Genomic DNA, 21,267 nt, shown 5'->3' on the forward strand with positions numbered 1-21,267 from the left:
TTCATTACAGACTACAATTTACGGTGTGTTACAGTATCGTAAATAAACTAGTCGTGAGCGGGTACACGGTGGAGCAGTGGCCTTAACGACGCCGGCCACAGTCCCAGCCGGACATAAAAACAGTCGTGAAAGAGCGAGCAGGAGAGTGACATGGGCGGGGCCAGCACGACCCTGTGCTGGGTACCTTGCTACACGCACACACACACACACACACACACACGCACACACACACATTGTCAATGTCTGAGCCCATCATTATACAGACAGAAAGACACACAGTGCTTGTGAGTTCATGTATGTATGTATGTATGTATGTATGTATGTATGTATGTATGTATGTATGTATGTATGTATGTATAATACAATCTCCGTCTCTCAGGCCAGAGTACATCTCAAGACTCGACCACAAGGGCGGCCGGTGTGGCCATCAACCACCAAGTTGGTTCCACTATCACCAGGCCGTGTGTACCTGTCTGCCTCCATCCTGGTGTGTACCTGTCTGCCTCCATCCTGGTGTGTACCTGTCTGCCTCCATCCTGGTGTGTACCTGTCTGCCTCCATCCTGGTGTGTACCTGTCTGCCTCCATCCTGGTGTGTGCCTGTCTGCCTCCATCCTGGTGTGTGCCTGTCTGCCTCCATCCTGGTGTGTACCTGTCTGCCTCCATCCTGGTGTGTGCCTGTCTGCCTCCATCCTGGTGTGTACCTGTCTGCCTCCATCCTGGTGTGTACCTGTCTGCCTCCATCCTGGTGTGTACCTGTCTGCCTCCATCCTGGTGTGTACCTGTCTGCCTCCATCCTGGTGTGTGCCTGTCTGCCTCCATCCTGGTGTGTGCCTGTCTGCCTCCATCCTGGTGTGTGCCTGTCTGCCTCCATCCTGGTGTGTACCTGTCTGCCTCCATCCTGGTGTGTACCTGTCTGCCTCCATCCTGGTGTGTACCTGTCTGCCTCCATCCTGGTGTGTACCTGTCTGCCTCCATCCTGGTGTGTGCCTGTCTGCCTCCATCCTGGTGTGTACCTGTCTGCCTCCATCCTGGTGTGTGCCTGTCTGCCTCCATCCTGGTGTGTACCTGTCTGCCTCCATCCTGGTGTGTGCCTGTCTGCCTCCATCCTGGTGTGTACCTGTCTGCCTCCATCCTGGTGTGTACCTGTCTGCCTCCATCCTGGTGTGTGCCTGTCTGCCTCCATCCTGGTGTGTGCCTGTCTGCCTCCATCCTGGTGTGTGCCTGTCTGCCTCCATCCTGGTGTGTGCCTGTCTGCCTCCATCCTGGTGTGTGCCTGTCTGCCTCCATCCTGGTGTGTGCCTGTCTGCCTCCATCCTGGTGTGTGCCTGTCTGCCTCCATCCTGGTGTGTACCTGTCTGCCTCCATCCTGGTGTGTACCTGTCTGCCTCCATCCTGGTGTGTGCCTGTCTGCCTCCATCCTGGTGTGTGCCTGTCTGCCTCCATCCTGGTGTGTGCCTGTCTGCCTCCATCCTGGTGTGTGCCTGTCTGCCTCCATCCTGGTGTGTGCCTGTCTGCCTCCATCCTGGTGTGTGTCTGTCTGCCTCCATCCTGGTGTGTGTCTGTCTGCCTCCATCCTGGTGTGTACCTGTCTGCCTCCATCCTGGTGTGTACCTGTCTGCCTCCATCCTGGTGTGTGCCTGTCTGCCTCCATCCTGGTGTGTGCCTGTCTGCCTCCATCCTGGTGTGTGCCTGTCTGCCTCCATCCTGGTGTGTGTCTGTCTGCCTCCATCCTGGTGTGTGTCTGTCTGCCTCCATCCTGGTGTGTACCTGTCTGCCTCCATCCTGGTGTGTACCTGTCTGCCTCCATCCTGGTGTGTGCCTGTCTGCCTCCATCCTGGTGTGTGCCTGTCTGCCTCCATCCTGGTGTGTGCCTGTCTGCCTCCATCCTGGTGTGTACCTGTCTGCCTCCATCCTGGTGGTCATGATGATGATGTCATGGAAGGATCACAAACATGATGACGTCATCATCATGACGTTAGTATACCAGAGAGAGTCAGTCAGTGTTGGCTGCAGTTATATGAGATCAAGGTTGAGCGTCGCCATCTTTCTCACTATCATGCTCCTAGTTGGTTCCCAGCACCATCTGTCCCGGTCCTCCTGTCCTGCAGGTGGTGCTGGTGGGCCAGCTCAGTACCATGTACTGTCCTGCTGGTGGGCCAGCTCAGTACCATGTACTGTCCTGCTGGTGGGCCAGCTCAGTACCATGTACTGTCCTGCTGGTGGGCCAGGTTAGTACCATGTACTGTCCTGCTGGTGGGCCAGGTTAGTACCATGTACTGTCCTGCTGGTGGGCCAGGTTAGTACCATGTACTGTCCTGCTGATGGGCCAGGTTAGTACCATGTACAGTCCTGCTGATGGGCCAGGTTAGTACCATGTACTGTCCTGCTGATGGGCCAGGTTAGTACCATGTACAGTCCTGCTGATGGGCCAGGTTAGTACCATGTACTGTCCTGCTGATGGGCCAGGTTAGTACCATGTACTGTCCTGCTGGTGGGCCAGGTTAGTACCATGTATTGTCCTGCTGGTGGGCCAGGTTAGTACCATGTACTGTCCTGCTGGTGGGCCAGGCTAGTAACATGTACTGTCCTGCTGATGGGCCAGGTTAGTACCATGTACTGTCCTGCTGGTGGGCCAGGTTAGTACCATGTATTGTCCTGCTGGTGGGCCAGGTTAGTACCATGTACTGTCCTGCTGGTGGGCCAGGTTAGTACCATGTACTGTCCTGCTGGTGGGCCAGGTTAGTACCATGTACTGTCCTGCTGGTGGGCCAGGTTAGTACCATGTACTCTCCTGCTGGTGGGCCAGGTTAGTACCATGTACTGTCCTGCTGGTGGGCCAGGTTAGTACCATGTACTGTCCTGCTGGTGGGCCAGGTTAGTACCATGTACTGTCCTGCTGGTGGGCCAGGTTAGTACCATGTAATGCCCTGCTGGTGGGCCAGGTTAGTACCATGTAATGCCCTGCTGGTGGGCCAGGTTAGTACCATGTAATGCCCTGCTGGTAGTATGTTAATATGATCAGGGGCCGCTCTAGTGGTAGGACCTCCCCAGTGGTAGGACCTCACTAGTGGTAGGACCTCCCCAGTGGTAGGACCTCACCAGTGGTAGGACCTCCCCAGTGGTAGGACCTCACCAGTGGTAGGACCTCCCCAGTGGTAGGACCTCACCAGTGGTAGGACCTCACCAGTGGTAGGACCTCCCCAGTGGTAGGACCTCACTAGTGGTAGGACCTCACCAGTGGTAGGACCTCACTAGTGGTAGGACCTCACCAGTGGTAGGACCTCACCAGTGGTAGGACCTCACCAGTGGTAGGACCTCACTAGTGGTAGGACCTCCCCAGTGGTAGGACCTCACCAGTGGTAGGACCTCACTAGTGGTAGGACCTCCCCAGTGGTAGGACCTCACCAGTGGTTGGACCTCACTAGTGGTAGGACCTCACTAGTGGTAGGACCTCACCAGTGGTAGGACCTCACCAGTGGTAGGACCTCATCGCCAAACAGGCGTCATTAATGGTGGTTCTTTTTTCTCATTACAGAGATCCTTCACGCTGATCCTGGAAGTCCTCGACCAGAGCAACGACACCATATCCGGTGAGTCCTTCCCTAGTCCTTCTTACCAGGGCAGCCAGGGAGGGAGGGAGGGAGGGAGGGAGGAGGGAGGGAAGACAAGTCATGCAGGACCATGGACACACAGGCGGCCCATCATGGTGCAGTGGTTAGCGTTTTGACCACCATGAGGCAGCACGGGTCAGCTCGGCCTTAGATACATTACAGGTCTTATCCTGGGCTTGGCTGTCGGCCAATACCTAACCCAGGTGTTCATCCTCCCCTCGTGGCTGGTCAGCAGACGGGGACCTGCTGTAGGCAAGTATGTGTGTGTGTGTGTGTGTGTGTGTGTGTGTGTGTGTGTGTGTGTGTGTGTGTGTGTGTGGACCCACATAGTTGTACAGACAAGGTACACACACACACACACACACACAGATATATATATATACTACATTAAGAGATGGGAGCAACACTGGTTCAAACCTGTGTGCGACACACAGTAGGAATCATGAAATAGTAATTCCAAATCAGTCCACATCAGGTCTCAGTTCCAGCAGACCATCCTGCTCCTTCTAAACCCACAGGAGCCACAGTTCCAGCAGACCATCCTGCTCCTTCTAAACCCACAGGAGCCACAGTTCCAGCAGACCATCCTGCTCCTTCTAAACCCACAGGAGCCACAGTTCCAGCAGACCATCCTGCTCCTTCTAAACCCACAGGAGCCACAGTTCCAGCAGACCATCCTGCTCCTTCTAAACCCACAGGAGCCACAGTTCCAGCAGACCATCCTGCTCCTTCTAAACCCACAGGAGCCACAGTTCCAGCAGACCATCCTGCTCCTTCTAAACCCACAGGAGCCACAGTTCCAGCAACACAGGTGTTCGTTCTTTACCCACAAGACGCGCAAGCTACTTACAAATGGACCATCGGTAAAGACGAGGTTAAGCAGTTCAGAACATTCCAGGGTCTACAAGTTAGAAACAGTTCATACTGATGTGAGTCACATTGGTGGATGGTCGAGGAGATTGTGGAGCTGGTGTGAGAGACAGTGTGTGCTCGATGACCAGACACAGTGTGTGCTCGATGACCAGACACAGTGTGTGCTCGATGACCAGACACAGTGTGTGCTCGATGACCAGACACAGTAATGACTCACAAGTCAGAAACTCCTTCAGGATCCGTAACTGTGAACACCTCAAGCATGAGGACAGTGTTCCACGTAGAAATGTTTGTCATTCCAGATTTTAATGACAGTTCTTGATGGCCCCGATGTAGGAGGAACCAGTGCACGCATCACAACCAGAGCTGACTACCATACACACAACCAGAGCTGACTACCATACACACAACCAGAGCTGACTACCATACACACAACCAGAGCTGACTACCATACACACAACCAGAGCTGACTACCATACACACAACCAGAGCTGACTACCATACACACAACCAGAGCTGACTACCATACACACAACCAGAGCTGACAACCATACACACAACCAGAGCTGACAACCATACATACAACCAGAGCTGACTACCATACACACAACCAGAGCTGACTACCATACACACAACCAGAGTTGACTACTATACATACAACCAGAGTTGACTACTATACACACAACCAAAGTTGACTACTATACATACACACAAGACACTTCTCTATATGGAAGATCTTGTGTGGCCGGAATGATGCACCACCTGTTGACAAAGTCAGGTTGTGCAGGTGGTCCAGACGGTGGTTGGTGCACAGGAAGGAAGGGACGGTCTCCGCCGGCCTAGAGTAGTGAGAACCAGAAGGTAGGGACAGTTTTCGTTGGTCCAGAATTAAGATTCCAGGAAGCCATTTTGGCCGGATGGGAGAGGGTGATGGTAGGGCTAGTGGGGGGGGGGGGGACGGGTGCCCGTCACGCCTCCCGCTCTTCCAGTTCATCGCCGAAACCTGAAATTATCCGCATGATTGAAAGCGGCGATGAGACGGGGACACAGAGGAAGGGCAAACGACCTCCAACAACACCAGCATTTTCAAAAACAACTCAGGAAAACTTGGGAAACATTGATACATACTTGAGTGTGTCCTCCAGGTGAGGGAGAGTGGTGGTAGCGGGGACAGCAACTTGACGTACACATGATTCCTGGAGATGTTCTCTGCCACATAATGAGGCACATTACGAGGTAAACATTCGTGTGATGTAGGTCGCACTTCCATATTTCTGATGTGAGAACAAATGACCACCAAGATGCCAGGGAATGTGCACACCCGACCAGACCAGACTCGACCAGACTGGTCGTTGTAGTGTGCTATGAGAGCCGTTGTCTTGCTACCACCCAGACTTAATATTACCCTTCTGTGCTCTTCCTCTTCACCCAGACTCTCGCATTATTCAGCGGGGGATTAATGGCTTTTTCTGCCAAGCCAATCTGAGCTTCTCCACTGGAAGCCAGAGAGAGAGAGAGAGAGAGAGAGAGAGAGAGAGAGAGAGAGAGAGAGAGAGAGAGAGAGAGAGAGAGAGAATTCTTCACCACTGGAAGTTGCAAGATTAGTTTCATCACAATGGTTTGAGCTACAAGCACTTACTTCTTAATGCACAAGAGCTGCAGTGTTCACCTCTCAGCTCAGCGGTGGAGCTGCACGTCTCATCGTCGTCATTGTGAAGGTTCCTGAGTGAAATGTTTGGTTGTCCCAGACACCATGAAGTAAGGCGGCGTCTCCTGCTCAGGAAGGTACAACTTGACCCTTATGGTCAACTCCTCACAACACGACCTGCAGCAGGACCTTCCTCAATCTCCATGTCAGATAACATCTGTCTCCATCATGTGTGAAAGTCACTGCAATATCTCCAACTATATCTCCAACACACACGTCAGAGAATATCTATCTCCATCATGTGTGAAAGTCACGACAATATCTCCAACACTGTTGGAGGTCCTTCGGATCACCCCCGAGCGCGCGGGGTAGTTAGCTGGGGAGGAGGCGTGCAGCCGGGGGCCAGTGAAAACACCTTACCCTCCTACATGTTGGTTAATTGGATGTACGAAGCCTCACCCACCACCACAACCCCCGCTATGCTGCACTTTTTGCTTCCTGGAAGGTTTGCTGGAAGGGCACTGGAAAGTGATGCGACCCCCCTCTCGCACGGAGGCTGGGTCACTGTATAACCACACACACACACACACACACACACACTCACACACACCAGCCTTAGACAGGTACCCATTTATGGACCAACCCCAAGGGGAGGATGAACACCTGGGGTGAGTGTAGCCTCACTGCTACATCCAGGATTTAAACGTGTGTGTGTGTGTGTGTGTGTGTGTGTGTGTGTGTGTGTGTGTGTGTGTGTGTGTGTGTGTGTACAAACATAGGAGTAAGGACAGGAGAATACCAATCCTCGTAATTCAAGCAGGATTCGCACCCAACATGAAGGTTGAATTTGATGTACAGATATGTATGGCGTGGGGAGCGAGGAGTGGTCATATAGTGCGGTGATATATGTGGTCATATAGTGCGGTGATATATGTGGTCATATAGTGCGGTGATATATGTGGTCATATAGTGCGGTGATATATGTGGTCATATAGTGTGGTGATATATGTGGTCATATAGTGCGGTGATATATGTGGTCATATAGTGTGGTGATATATGTGGTCATATAGTGCGGTGATATATGTGGTCATATAGTGCGGTGATATATGTGGTCATACAGTGTGGTGATATATGTGGTCATATAGTGCGGTGATATATGTGGTCATATAGTGTGGTGATATATGTGGTCATATAGTGCGGTGATATATGTGGTCATATAGTGTAGTGATATATGTGGTCATATAGTGCGGTGATATATGTGGTCATATAGTGTGGTGATATATGTGGTCATATAGTGCGGTGATATATGTGGTCATATAGTGTGGTGATATATGTGGTCATATAGTGTAGTGATATATGTGGTCATATAGTGTGGTGATATATGTGGTCATATAGTGTGGTGATATATATAGTCATATAGTGTAGTGATATATATGGTCATATAGTGTAGTGATATATGTGATCATATAGTGTAGTGATATATGTGGTCATACAGTGTGGTGATATATATGGTCATATAGTGTGGTGATATATATGGTCATATAGTGTGGTGATATATATGGTCATATAGTGTGGTGATATATATAGTCATATAGTGTAGTGATATATATAGTCATATAGTGTAGTGATATATGTGATCATATAGTGTAGTGATATATATGGTCATACAGTGTGGTGATATATATGGTCATATAGTGTGGTGATATATATGGTCATATAGTAAGGTATATATATATGGTCATATAGTGTTGGGTGATATGTGTGTATGTTTGTGAGGAGAGCGCACAACACTTGAGGAGCAAGTGTCTTGGTTGTGGATGGTAGGCAGGAAGGGTCTTGTAATATGTTGTAACAGTGTTGATAAAGATGGTTCGTGTCCAGATCGTAGGCGAGAAAATATTACTCGAACATGTCTGGGGAGTGTCGTTTCCGACATGCTTACGTCTGGTTGGGTGGTGGTTGAAAGTAAGGTTCAGTTTTGTTGTTTTTGTTTGGTCATTTCGGAATGAAAAGTTTTGTTATTGTTGTATTTTTATGGTAGGGTGGATGTATGAGTATACAATGTGGTAGGGTGGATGTATGAGTATATAATGTGGTAAGATGGATGTATGAGTATATAATGTGGTAGGATTGATGTATGAGTATATCATGTGGTAGAGTGGATGTATGAGTATATAATGTGGTAGGATGGATGTATGAGTATATAATGTGGTAAGATGGATGTATGAGTATATAATGTGGTAGGATGGATGTATGAGTATATAATGTGGTAGGGTGGACGTATGAGTATATAATGTGGTAGGGTGGATGTATGAGTATATAATGTGGTAGGGTGGATGTATGAGTATATAATGTGGTAGGATGGATGTATGAGTATATAATGTGGTAGGGTGGATGTATGAGTATATAATGTGGTAGGGTGGATGTATGAGTATATAATGTGGTAGGGTGGATGTATGAGTATATAATGTGGTAGGGTGGATGTATGAGTATATAATGTGGTAGGGTGGACGTATGAGTATATAATGTGGTAGGATGGATGTATGAGTATATAATGTGGTAGGGTGGATGTATGAGTATATAATGTGGTAGGGTGGATGTATGAGTATATAATGTGGTAGGGTGGATGTATGAGTATATAATGTGGTAGGGTGGATGTGTGAGTATATAATGTGGTAGAGTGGATGTATGAGTATATAATGTGGTAGGGTGGATGTATGAGTATATAATGTGGTAGGGTGGATGTATGAGTATATAATGTGGATGTATAACATTATGATGTGTGAGTAAGGTTCGTACTGTTATGTGAGGATCGCCAGTAGTTGCAGGATGATTTTGATGGTAAAGGTCGAGTTTTGCCTCACCAAGTGACGCCGAACTTGAAGCTGTGTTGTAATTAATTTTGTTTCAACGTTTGTTTGTTATAGTTTGTTGTTGTTCAGCAGCCGGTGCTTCTTTCTAGTGCTTTGTGTTGTGAGGTTTGATACTGTGGCATACCCGATAACCTGGTGGAAGACCAGGCAGGTGGGCGGGGGGGGGGGGGGGATATGGTATTGTTATCATCAGCAAATCTTGTACGTGTTATTATGACGTTACTGTGGCCATGGTTATAGTCTTAATGTGTGTGTGTGTGTGTGTGTGTGTGTGTGTGTAATGTGGGCAGTGAATGTTGTATGTGTGTCGTATGTGGTCCCCAGTATGGTTGACTATACTGAGTGAAAGAAGGGTGTAAATTAGATTCATATCCGTCACAGGTCAAGATAAGTACAATAGACGACCTTTTTCGTCAGATATATATATATATATATATATATATATATATATATATATATATATATATATATATATATATATATATATATATATATGAAATGAGAAAGGTGGGAGGTTGGCAGATTAGAAAGGGCAGTGGTGGTGGGATGAAGAAGTGAGGATATCAGTGAAAGAGAAAAGAGAGGCGTTTGGACGATACGTGCAGGGAAGTAATGCAGATGACTGGGAGATGTGTAAAAGAAAGAGGCAGGAGGTCAAGAGAAAAGTGCAAATGATTAGAAAGAGAGCAAATGAGAGTTGGGGTGAGAGAGTATCATTAAATTCTAGGGAGAATAAAAAGATGTTTTGGAAGGAGGTAAATAACGTGCGTAAGACAATAGAGCAAATGGAGATATCGGTGAAGGGAGCAAGTGGGGAGGTAATAACAAGTAGTGGTGAAGTGAAGAGATGGAGTGAGTATTTTGAAGGTTTGTTGAATGTGTTTGATGACAGAGTAGCAGATATAGGATGTTTTGGTCGGGGTGGTGTGCGAAGTGAGAGGGTGAGAGAGAATGGTTTGGTAAACAGAGAAGAGGTTGTGAAAGCTTTGCGGAAGACGAAAGCTGGCAAGGCGGCGGGTTTGGATAGTATTGCAGTGATTAAAAAATGGTGGGTGACTTTGTTATTGATTGGTTGGCAAGGATATTTATTGTATATATGGATCGTGGTGAAGTGCCTGAGGATTTGCGGAATGCATGCATAGTGCCATTGTACAAAGGCAAAGGGGATAAAGGTGAGTGTTCAAACTACAGAGGCATAAGTTAGTTGAGTATTCCTGGAAAATTGTATGGGAGGGTATTGATTGAGAGGATGAAGGCATGTCAAGACCATCAGATTGGGGAAGATCAGTGTGGTTTCAGAAGTGGTAGAGGATGTGTGGATCAGGTGTTTGTTCTGAAAAATGTATGTGAGAAATAGTAAGAAAAACAGATGGATTTGTATGTAGCATTTATGGATCTGGAGAAGGCATATGATAGAGTTGATAGAGATGCTTTGTGGAAGGTTTTAAGAGTATATGGTGTGGGAGGTAAGTTGATAGAAGCAGTGAACAAGTTTTTTTTTTTTACCAAGGATGTGAGGCATGTGTACGAGTAGGAAGAGAGGAGAATGGTTGGTTCCCAGTGAATGTCGGTCTGCGGCAGGGATGTGTGATGTCCCCGTGGTTGTTTGATTTGTTTATGGATAGGGTGATTAGAGAGGTGATTGCAAGAGTTTTGGAGAGAGGGATGAGTATACAGTCTGTTGGGGATGGCAGGGCCTGGGAAGTAAGTCAGTTGTTGTATGCCGATGATACAGCTCATCAGGGCTGATTCTGGTGAGAAACAGAGGTTAGTGACCGAGTTTGGAAAAGTGTGTGAAAGGAGAAAGTTGAGAGTAAACGTGAATTAGAGCAAGGTTATTAGGTTCAGTAGGGTTGAGGGACAAGTTAATTGGGATGTAAGTTTGAATGGAGAATAACTGGAGGAAGAGAAGTGTTTTAGATATCTGGGAATAGACTTAGCAGCAAATGGAACCATGAAAGCGGAAGTGAGTCACACGGCGGGAGAGGAGGCGAAGGTTCTGGGAGCAATGGAGAATGTGTGGATGGAGAGAACGTTATCTTGAAGAGCAAAAATGGGTATGTTTGAAGGAATAGTGGTTCCAACAATGTTATATGGTTGCGAGGCATGGGCTATAAATAGGGTTGTACGGAGGAAGATGGATGTGTTGGAAATTAAATGTTTGAGGATACTATGTGGTGTGAGGTGGTTTGATAAAGTAAGTAATGAAAGGGTAAGAGAGATATGTGGAAATAGAAAAGAATGTGGCCGAGAGAGCAGAAGACGGTGTGTTGAAATGGTTTGGACATATGGAGAAAATGAGTGAGGGAAGATTAACAAAGAGGATATATGTGTCAGAGGTGAAGGGAACAAGGAGAAACGGGACACCAAATTGGAGGTGGAAGGATGGAGTGAAAAAGATTTTGAGCGATCGGGGCCTGAACTTACAGAAGGGTGAGAGGCGTGCAAGGAATAGATTAAATTGGAAAGATGTGATATGCCGGGGTCGACGTGCTGACAGTGGACTGAACATGGCATATGAAACGTCTGGGATAAACCATGGAATGGTCTGTGAGGCCTGGATGTGGATAAGGAACTGTGGTTTTGGTGCATTACACATGGAAGCTAGAGACTGAATGTGAACGAATGTGACCTTTGTTTGTTTTCCTGGCGCTACCTCTCTAAAGCAGGGGGTAGCGATGATGTTCTCTGTGAGGCGGTGTAGTGTGGAGGTGAGAGTATGTGACGGTACCTTGTGTGGTGGTGAGAGTGTGTAACGGTACCTAGTGTGGTGGTGAGAGTATGTGACGGTACATTGTGTGGAGGTGAGAGTATGTGACGGTATGTAGTGTGGTGGTGAGAGTGTGTGACGGTACCTAGTGTGGTGGTGAGAGTATGTGACGGTACCTAGTGTGGTGGTGAGAGTGTGACGGTACCTAGTGTGGTGGTGAGAGTGTGACGGTACCTAGTGTGGTGGTGAGAGTATGTGACGGTACCTAGTGTGGTGGTGAGTGTGTGACGGTACCTAGTGTGGTGGTGAGAGTGTGACGGTACCTAGTGTGGTGGTGAGAGTGTGACGGCACCTAGTGTGGTGGTGAGAGTGTGACGGTACCTAGTGTGGTGGTGAGAGTGTGACGGCACCTAGTGTGGTGGTGAGAGTGTGACGGTACCTAGTGTGGTGATGAGAGTATGTGACGGTACCTAGTGTGGTGGTGAGAGTATGTGACGGTACCTAGGGTGGTGGTGAGTGTGTGACTGTACCTAGTGTGGTGGTGAGAGTGTGACGGTACCTAGTGTGGTGGTGAGAGTATGTGACGGTACCTAGTGGTGGTGAGAGTGTGACGGTACCTAGTGTGGTGGTGAGAGTGTGACGGCACCTAGTGTGGTGGTGAGAGTGTGACGGTACCTAGTGTGGTGGTGAGAGTGTGACGGTACCTAGAGTGGTGGTGAGAGTGTGACGGTACCTAGTGTGGTGGTGAGAGTGTGACGGTACCTAGTGTGGTGGTGAGAGTGTGACGGTACCTAGTGTGGTGGTGAGAGTGTGACGGTACCTAGTGTGGTGGTGAGTGTGTGACGGTACCTAGTGTGGTGGTGAGAGTGTGACGGTACCTAGTGTGGTGGTGAGAGTGTGACGGTACCTAGTGTGGTGGTGAGAGTGTGACGGTACCTAGTGTGGTGGTGAGAGTGTGACGGTGCCTAGTGTGGTGGTGAGAGTGTGACGGTACCTAGTGTGGTGGTGAGAGTGTGACGGTACCTAGTGTGGTGGTGAGAGTATGACGGTACCTAGTGTGGTGGTGAGAGTGTGACGGTACCTAGAGTGGTGGTGAGAGTGTGACGGTACCTAGTGTGGTGGTGAGAGTGTGACGGTACCTAGAGTGGTGGTGAGAGTGTGACGGTACCTAGTGTGGTGGTGAGAGTGTGACGGTACCTAGTGTGGTGGTGAGAGTGTGACGGTACCTAGAGTGGTGGTGAGAGTGTGACGGTACCTAGTGTGGTGGTGAGAGTGTGACGGTACCTAGTGTGGTGGTGAGCGTGTGACGGTACCTAGTGTGGTGGTGAGAATGTGACGGTACCTAGAGTGGTGGTGAGAGTGTGACGGTACCTAGTGTGGTGGTGAGTGTGTGACGGTACCTAGTGTGTTGGTGAGAGTGTGACGGTACCTAGTGTGGTGGTGACGGTACCTAGTGTGGTGGTGACGGTACCTAGTGTGGTGGTGACGGTACCTAGTGTGGTGGTGACGGTATTGTTGTGTCCGGCAGATCGAGGTCGGAGTGTGATCGACGTCTTGAGCTACAGTGGTATCCTGGTGCCTGGCAGTGAGTGGCACACCATGACCCAACACGGAGCCACAGCCCGTGTTATCTACCGTGTGCGGGTCTTGTGTGACCAGAACTACTACAACACTACCTGCACCAAGTTCTGCCGCCCCAGACACGACACCTTCGGCCACCACACCTGCGACGCCTCTGGCGACAAGGTCTGCCGGCCTGGCTGGATGGGCGCCAACTGTGACACAGGTGAGTGGTGACGCCCTACTCCTCCTCCTCCTCCTCCTCCTCCTCCTCCTCCTCCTCCTCTTCTTCGTACCATCTGTCCGTCACACATGTTCCTCTTCTCGGAGGCCATGACGCTCGCCGCCTACCATTTTCTTTCCCCGGATGTGTTAGGTGGTGTTGGTCATGGGCGAGCTAAGGGTCGGGTCAGCATGAGGGCTGGAGCAGCCCATATCGGCCAGCCTGTTCCCTTAACACTTCTACTTACACTAATGATCAATGATGAGCTGTTGATCAATGATGAGCTGTTGATCAATGATCAATGATGAGCTGTTGATCAATGATGAGCTGTTGATCAATGATGAGCTGTTGATCAATGATGAGCTGTTTATCAATGATGAGCTGTTGATCAATGATCAATGATGAGCTGTTGATCAATGATCAATGATGAGTTGTTGATCAATGATCAATGATGAGCTGTTGAATAATGATCAATGATGTGCTGTTGATTAATGATCAGTGATCAGCGATTGAATAATGATCAATGATGAGCTGTTGATTAATGATCACTGATGAGCTGTTGATTAATGATCAATGATGAGCTGTTGAATAATGATCAATGATGTGCTGTTGATTAATGATCAGTGATGGGCTATTGAATAGTGATCAATGATGAGCTGTTGATCAATGATCAATGATGAGCTGTTGAATAATGATCAATGATGAGCTGTTGATTAATGATAAGTGATGAGCTGTTGATTGATGAGCAATGATGAGCTGTTGATTAAAATTCAATGATGAGCTGTTGATCGATGATCAGTGATGAGCTGTTAATCGTTGATCAATGATGAGCTGTTGATCAGTGATGAGTGATGACCTATTGTGGCTGTAGGCCTATAGACCGGATGCTTGTTTGATAATAATCGCCTGGATGAAGAGGTAAGCTGGCAACCACGTGAGGTAGCAGGAGCCAAGTATCTAACATATGTGGTTAACAACGAAACATTTTGGAAGAGATTATTCCATTGTAAGAAGCAAGAACCTAAGGAAGTCAACTGGTCATGATGGTGGCTGTACACCTCATGTTGTCAACACACATCCACAACAACACGTGACGAAGGTGATTGTAAAACCATATATGACTCCCGGCGGGGCATGATAGTGCTGCGCAGGTGGAGGGTGTGGTACGAGAGGTGTGCCGACGTGTAATGATGAAAGAAAGATGAACAGCTGGAAAACTGAGGAGGAAGATGATAAAGAATGATGAGATCAAGATGAGTAGGAAAGATGAGGGTGGCTGGAGGGAGGAGCGGAGGTCGGCCCTCCCTCCCTGCCACTGACACATTCAGGTGAGTGAGATACGTAACTAAAGATTGAGAGATGGTGTAATGATGGCGATGGTGGAGGAACGGAGAGAGATGGTGTAATGATGGCGATGTTGGAGGAACGGAGAGGGATGGAGCTGAGGGGATGAGCTATACAAGCGAGCCACAGCTGTAGTGAGGTACACACGTTGTTACGCAGGTCAGACCATCCCTCCGTCAGCAGTAGATCAAGCACCTCCCTCACACTACTGCCCTCACATTCGTCCTGCCAACCTAACACCTGGGCAGCGACAGGACGCATGTAAGGCTCCGGACCATGGCTGCGTGTGTCGCGCTCGACGCGTTCCTCAGGCAGGTGGAGTGGACGGCCTCTCAGTGGGTGAGGGAGAGCATGAGAACACATGTAGTCCGTCAGTCATCACATGACACACACATCAGGACCAGGAAAGGTAACGGTGTGGGTCACCATCATTACAAATGTTGTATAATGACATTGTGGTGCACCACGATGATGTCACCATCACTACGGAGAGACGGTGTCAAGGGAGGAACTGCCACTAGTGTGGTCATTGTCTGGGTGGTGAGGGACAGCTTCGCGCCGTCATCATCACACTGAACGCCACACATGATGCAATGCAACCACTGTACTGGACGGCATCACAGTTGTCGGGCGTGCCACATGGTGGTCGTGGTCGTCTTGGTCGCTCCTGAGGGTGGACGTGGTCGTCTTGGTCGCTCCTGAGGGTGGACGTGGTCGTCTTGGTCGCTCCTGAGGGTGGACGTGGTCGTCTTGGTCGCTCCTGAGGGTGGACGTGGTCGTCTTGGTCGCTCCTGAGGGTGGACGTGGTCGTCTTGGTCGTTCCTGAGGGTGGTCGTGGTCGTCTTGGTCGCTCCTGAGGGTGGTCGTGGTCGTCTTGGACGCTCCTGAGGGTGGACGTGGTCGTCTTGGTCGCTCCTGAGGGTGGACGTGGTCGTCTTGGTCGTTCCTGAGGGTGGTCGTGGTCGTCTTGGTCGCTCCTGAGGGTGGTCGTGGTCGTTTTAGTCGCTCCTGAGGGTGGTCGTGGTCGTCTTAGTCGCTCCTGAGGGTGGTCGTGGTCGTCTTGGTCGCTCCTGAGGGTGGTCGTGGTCGTCTTGGTCGCTCCTGAGGGTGGACGTGGTCGTCTTGGTCGTTCCTGAGGGTGGTCGTGGTCGTCTTAGTCGCTCCTGAGGGTGGTCGTGGTCGTCTTAGTCGCTCCTGAGGGTGGTCGTGGTCGTCTTAGTCGCTCCTGAGGGTGGTCGTGGTCGTCTTGGTCGCTCCTGAGGGTGGTCGTGGTCGTCTTGGTCGCTCCTGAGGGTGGTCGTGGTCGTCTTGGTCGCTCCTGAGGGTGGACGTGGTCGTCTTGGTCGCTCCTGAGGGTGGTCGTGGTCGTCTTGGTCGCTCCTGAGGGTGGTCGTGGTCGTCTTGGTCGCTCCTGAGGGTGGTCGTGGTCGTCTTGGTCGCTCCTGAGGGTGGTCGTGGTCGTCTTAGTCGCTCCTGAGGGTGGTCGTGGTCGTCTTGGTCGCTCCTGAGGGTGGTCGTGGCTGGGGAGAACCATTAAGTAGGTAAACATGGTCGGGGAGCGAGAGGAGTAGCAGGAGTGGTAGCAGCGTGTGGCCTGGGGCTGGTCGTGGCCTGTTCGACCTGCACCGCTTTACCCATGCAAGGTTGTCGAAATCCATCATGCATTCCCCTCATCCCCACCACACACACACCACCACCACACACACTACCACCACACACACCACCACCACACACACCACCACCACACACACCACCACACACACCACCACCACACACACACACCACCACACACACCACCACACACACTACCACCACACACACCACCACCACACACACTAACACCACACACACCACCACCACACACACCACCACCACACACACCACCACCACACACACCACCACAGCCACCACCACACACACCACCACAGCCACCACCACACACACTCCACCACCACAGCCATCACCATACACACCACCACCACAGCCATCACCACCACAGCCACCACCATACACACCACCACCACAGCCACCACCACCACAGCGGTACTGGTCTTGCTCCACAGTCTGTGTGTGCTGTCGCCCTACCCTGGCTGGATGGGTGGAGGCACCTGTGGTCACACACATGTGCACAAGTGTACACAGGCAGCTGATCTGTGTAGCTGCAGGCTAGCGGTCTACTCCTGTAGCAGGAGGCTCCTTCCAGTTGTGTGCGAGGTGCCTGCGTCTACCTGCTGGGATGATATTCACCTGCAGATTCTGGTGATTCCTGACTGGATTGCATTTCATTTTCACATTTCTTGTCCACATATGAATTAGGATCAGTAGGAAGCAAGCGACCTTTGCTCCGTCCGTCCTGGATCATGACCTCAACACCTGCCATCAACTTCTGGATTTGTGGAAATTCAAATAAATCAGTTTGTATTTTATGGAAGATTTTGAATAATCCATTTTTCCCAACGTTTGCATCATAGAAATATCTTCTGAGTTTCCACAAGTTGTACCATATCTCCTGCCATGCCTCCGCAGATGTTAGGTTGTAATGATACACCTCGTGTGTAGCTGGTTGTGTTGTGATACACCCCCGACCTCTGCCCGTGACAACTTCTTGTCTCAACCCACAACACAAGTTAACTTACCCTCCTCATGCTTGAACAAAACTTTATATTGAACCCTCTTCTTCAACCTTCACAAACATTTTGTAGACATTTCAACCAGACTTCCACTCACTTGCAACGTTAAAGAGAATTTAGGAAGACCTCCGGCGCCAGTGGAACTTTGACCTTCTGACCTGGTCTTGTAGAGAACGGAGGCTGCTGACGACCTCCAGTGTCAGGCACAACTTCATCTGTGTAAAGGAGGTCGTGAGGCGCCCTGAGCCACCTCAAAGGTCACAGTAACAGTGAGCTGGGTTATTGATGACACACACTACGGTTACTGTGCTACATGGGACACTGACATGGTTGGTGGGCCAGGTCTTACACTGGTATATAAGGTCATTGATTGGTCATAACGTGAGACCTTGGCTCATTACCCACACTAGGCGCGGTCACACCCACCTCCTCACGTCACCTCACACGCCCATGTAGAGGCTGACCGGTTATACTGGACACTGCATACAAGATTCGTTGTTGTCGATGTTGTGAGTTCGGTTGTTGTGACCGTGGCTGACACACCCCACAATTACTGGATTAAAACTTGACCCCCACACACCCTGCCTGGAGCCACTAGGAGAAGTGGCAGGTGGACCTGACCACCACCTCTACCACTACCTGACCACCACCACTACCACTACCTGACCACTACCTCTACCACTACCTGACCACCACCTCTACCACTACCTGACCACCAGCTCCACCACTACCTGACCACCACCTCTACCACTACCTGACCACCACCACTACCACTACCTGACTACCACCTCTACGACTACCTGACCACCACCTCTACCACTACCTGACCACCAGCTCCACCACTACCTGACCACCACCTCTACCACTACCTGACCACCAGCTTCACCACTACCTGACCACCACCTCTACCACTACCTGACCACCTACTCCACCCCTACCTGAACACCGTCTCCGACACTTTCTGAGCACCACCTCCAACACTACTTGAGCACCGTCTCCAGCACTGTCTGAGCAACACCTCCATCACTACCTTAGCACCATCTCCAACACTGTCTCAGCACCACCTCCACCACTGCCATCCCCAACACTACCTGACCATCGTCTCTGGAGCGTGTAAGGAACACAAATTAATTTCTGTTGTGTTTCTATTAGGAAGCAGTAATGATCATGTCTGGGCTTGCTGTGGGTAGGGCAGGCAGGGATTAATATGTTTAATCTGCTCGGAGGATTATAGTGGGTGATTACGTCACCGTTGATGAAATCATTAATCATTCTTGTAATCAAGATGCGGGTTGAGCACTGTTACGCTAAATAAAGCCACAGAAAATGTTACGTACCATTTTATGTACCTCTAACCTAACCTAACCTAACCTAACCTAACCTGTTCATCTCATAATGAGTGTTGTAAAACTTATGTAGCAAAGTACGTGTAGTTGATCCGGTGTCAGTGTGGGCCAGGTTGTCAGTGTGGGCCAGGGTGTCAGTGTGGGCCAGGGTGTCAGTGTGGGCCAGGTTGTCAGTGTGGGCCAGGGTGTCAGTGTGGGCCAGGGTGTCAGTGTGGGCCAGGTTGTCAGTGTGGGCCAGGTTGTCAGTGTGGGCCAGGGTGTCAGCGTGGGCCAGGTTGTCAGTGTGGGCCAGGGTGTCAGTGTGGGCCAGGTTGTCAGTGTGGGCCAGGGTGTCAGTGTGGGCCAGGGTGTCGGTGTAGGCCAGGTTGTCTTTATCATAACCTCACACCTGCCTCTTCCTGGACCTTGTCTGGTTCAACTCTTCAATTCTCTCATGGTTGACCCGCCTGCTGGCAGCGCAGCTCGTGGGCCTGGCCACAAGTTGGTCAACATATTCACACAGTTGTTAAATGGGAGCCGCGCCGGCGTTGTGTACAGATGAGAGCAGCTCTGTCATTAGCCAGTGGGGCCGGTCGCCGCCAGCCAGGAGTAACCATCAGGAGGGCCAGGATGCACACTGTGTTCTGCTTAATGTGTACCTACCATCAGCCGACCTGCTCGCTACCTGACTATATTAAGACGGGAGAAAGCTACACATTTGCATGGGCTCCATGGGAAGAGTTGGCTATCCTCAGACGGTAGCGCGGGAAGTGGTCAACCTGTATCTCTCACACAGCTGGTGGGAATCACATAACAGACTTAAGAAACAAAATCACAAGCATGAAGAAAGATGTAGCATAATAGAACAATGTTCTCATGATTATGTAGATACCAAGTATTAACAATGGTGACACAAATGTTGATACTGGAGAGAGAGAGAGAGAGAGAGAGAGAGAGAGAGAGAGAGAGAGAGAGAGAGAGAGAGAGAGAGGCACTAGTCTTATACAGAGTTATTGAGCCAGCATCACTGTCGAACAATACAGCCCGTCAGTGTCACTAATAGAGCCACAATCAGTGTCAGACATATAGCCATTTACGCCATATATTTATATATATATATATATATATATATATATATATATATATATATATATATATATATATATATATATATATATGTGTGTGTGTGTGTGTGTGTGTGTGTGTGTGTGTGTGTGTGTGTGTGTGTTTGTGTATTGGAAAGGATCACAATTTTGCGCGTGATCAAGATCTTCCTATGAGTCCACGGGGAAAATGAAACACGATAAGTTCCGAAGTGCACTTTCGTGTAATAATCACATCATCAGAGGAGATACAAGAAAGAAACAAGTCAGTTAATATACAACGAAGAGACGTAGCTAGGACGCCATTTGGTAAACATGTGATTGCCCAAGACAGACAACGAGCGTATCATAAACTTATCATGTGGACAAGAGGGGGAATTGCTTACAAATTTTATCAACAATAAAGTTATCCAATTTGTTTAGACCTTCACAAATATTAAGGTTATAATTCTTCGTTTGTTTAATAATAGAAGATTCAATGATATTTCTCGTGGTACTGGAGTTAGATGATGTGATTATTACACGAAAGTGCACTTGGGAACGTATCGTGTTTCATTTTCCCCGTGGACTCATAGGAAGATCTTGATCACGCGCAAAATTGTGATCCTTTCCAATATATATATATATATATATATATATATATATATATATATATATATATATATATATATATATATATACGTTGAGACGTATAGGTATGTATATGTGCGTGTGTGGACGTGTATGTATATACATGTGTTTGTGGGTGGGTTGGGCCATTCTTTCGTCTGTTTCCTTGCGCTACCTCGCTAACGCGTGCCAGAAATATAGCCATCAGTGCCAGAAATATAGCCATCAGTGCCAGAAATATAGCCATCAGTGCCAGAAATATAGCCATCAGTGTCAGAAATATAGCCATCAGTGCCAGAAATATAGCCATCAGTGTCAGAAATTTGACCATCATCGGTGCCAGTAGGAAAGTACCATCAGTAAGGTAAGCATTAGTACCATCAGTAGGGTCAGCATTAGTACCATCAGTAGGGTCAGGAGGTCAGCATTAGTACCATCAGTAGGGTCAGCATCAGGAACATCAGTAGGGTCAGCATTAGTACCATCAGTAGCGTCAGCATTAGTACCATCAGTAGGGTCAGCATTAGTACCAACAGTAGGGTCAGGAGGTCAGCATTAGTACCATCAGTAGGGTCAGCATTAGTACCAACAGTAGGGTCAGGAGGTCAGCATTAGTACCATCAGTAGGGTCAGCATCAGGAACATCAGTAGGGTCAGCATTAGTACCATCAGTAGGGTCAGCATTAGTACCAACAGTAGGGTCAGGAGGTCAGCATTAGTACCATCAGTAGGATCAGCATTAGTAACATCAGTAGG

General features: G+C 49.1%; 1 protein-coding gene across 1 annotated transcript in view; it reads left to right on the forward strand.

The window, feature by feature from the left end:
- The window catches only part of Ser (protein serrate), a 337,260-nt gene that overhangs the window by 230,412 nt on the left and 85,581 nt on the right, over positions 1 to 21,267 (forward strand). Inside the window, exons 3-4 of the mRNA XM_071692678.1 lie at positions 3,538 to 3,592; positions 13,246 to 13,503. Coding sequence (XP_071548779.1) covers positions 3,538 to 3,592; positions 13,246 to 13,503 — 313 coding nt within the window. The remainder of the gene's footprint in view (positions 1 to 3,537; positions 3,593 to 13,245; positions 13,504 to 21,267) is intronic.

This window comes from Panulirus ornatus, chromosome 53 (assembly GCF_036320965.1).
Source record: "Panulirus ornatus isolate Po-2019 chromosome 53, ASM3632096v1, whole genome shotgun sequence".
Classification (NCBI taxonomy): Eukaryota; Metazoa; Arthropoda; class Malacostraca; order Decapoda; family Palinuridae; genus Panulirus; species Panulirus ornatus.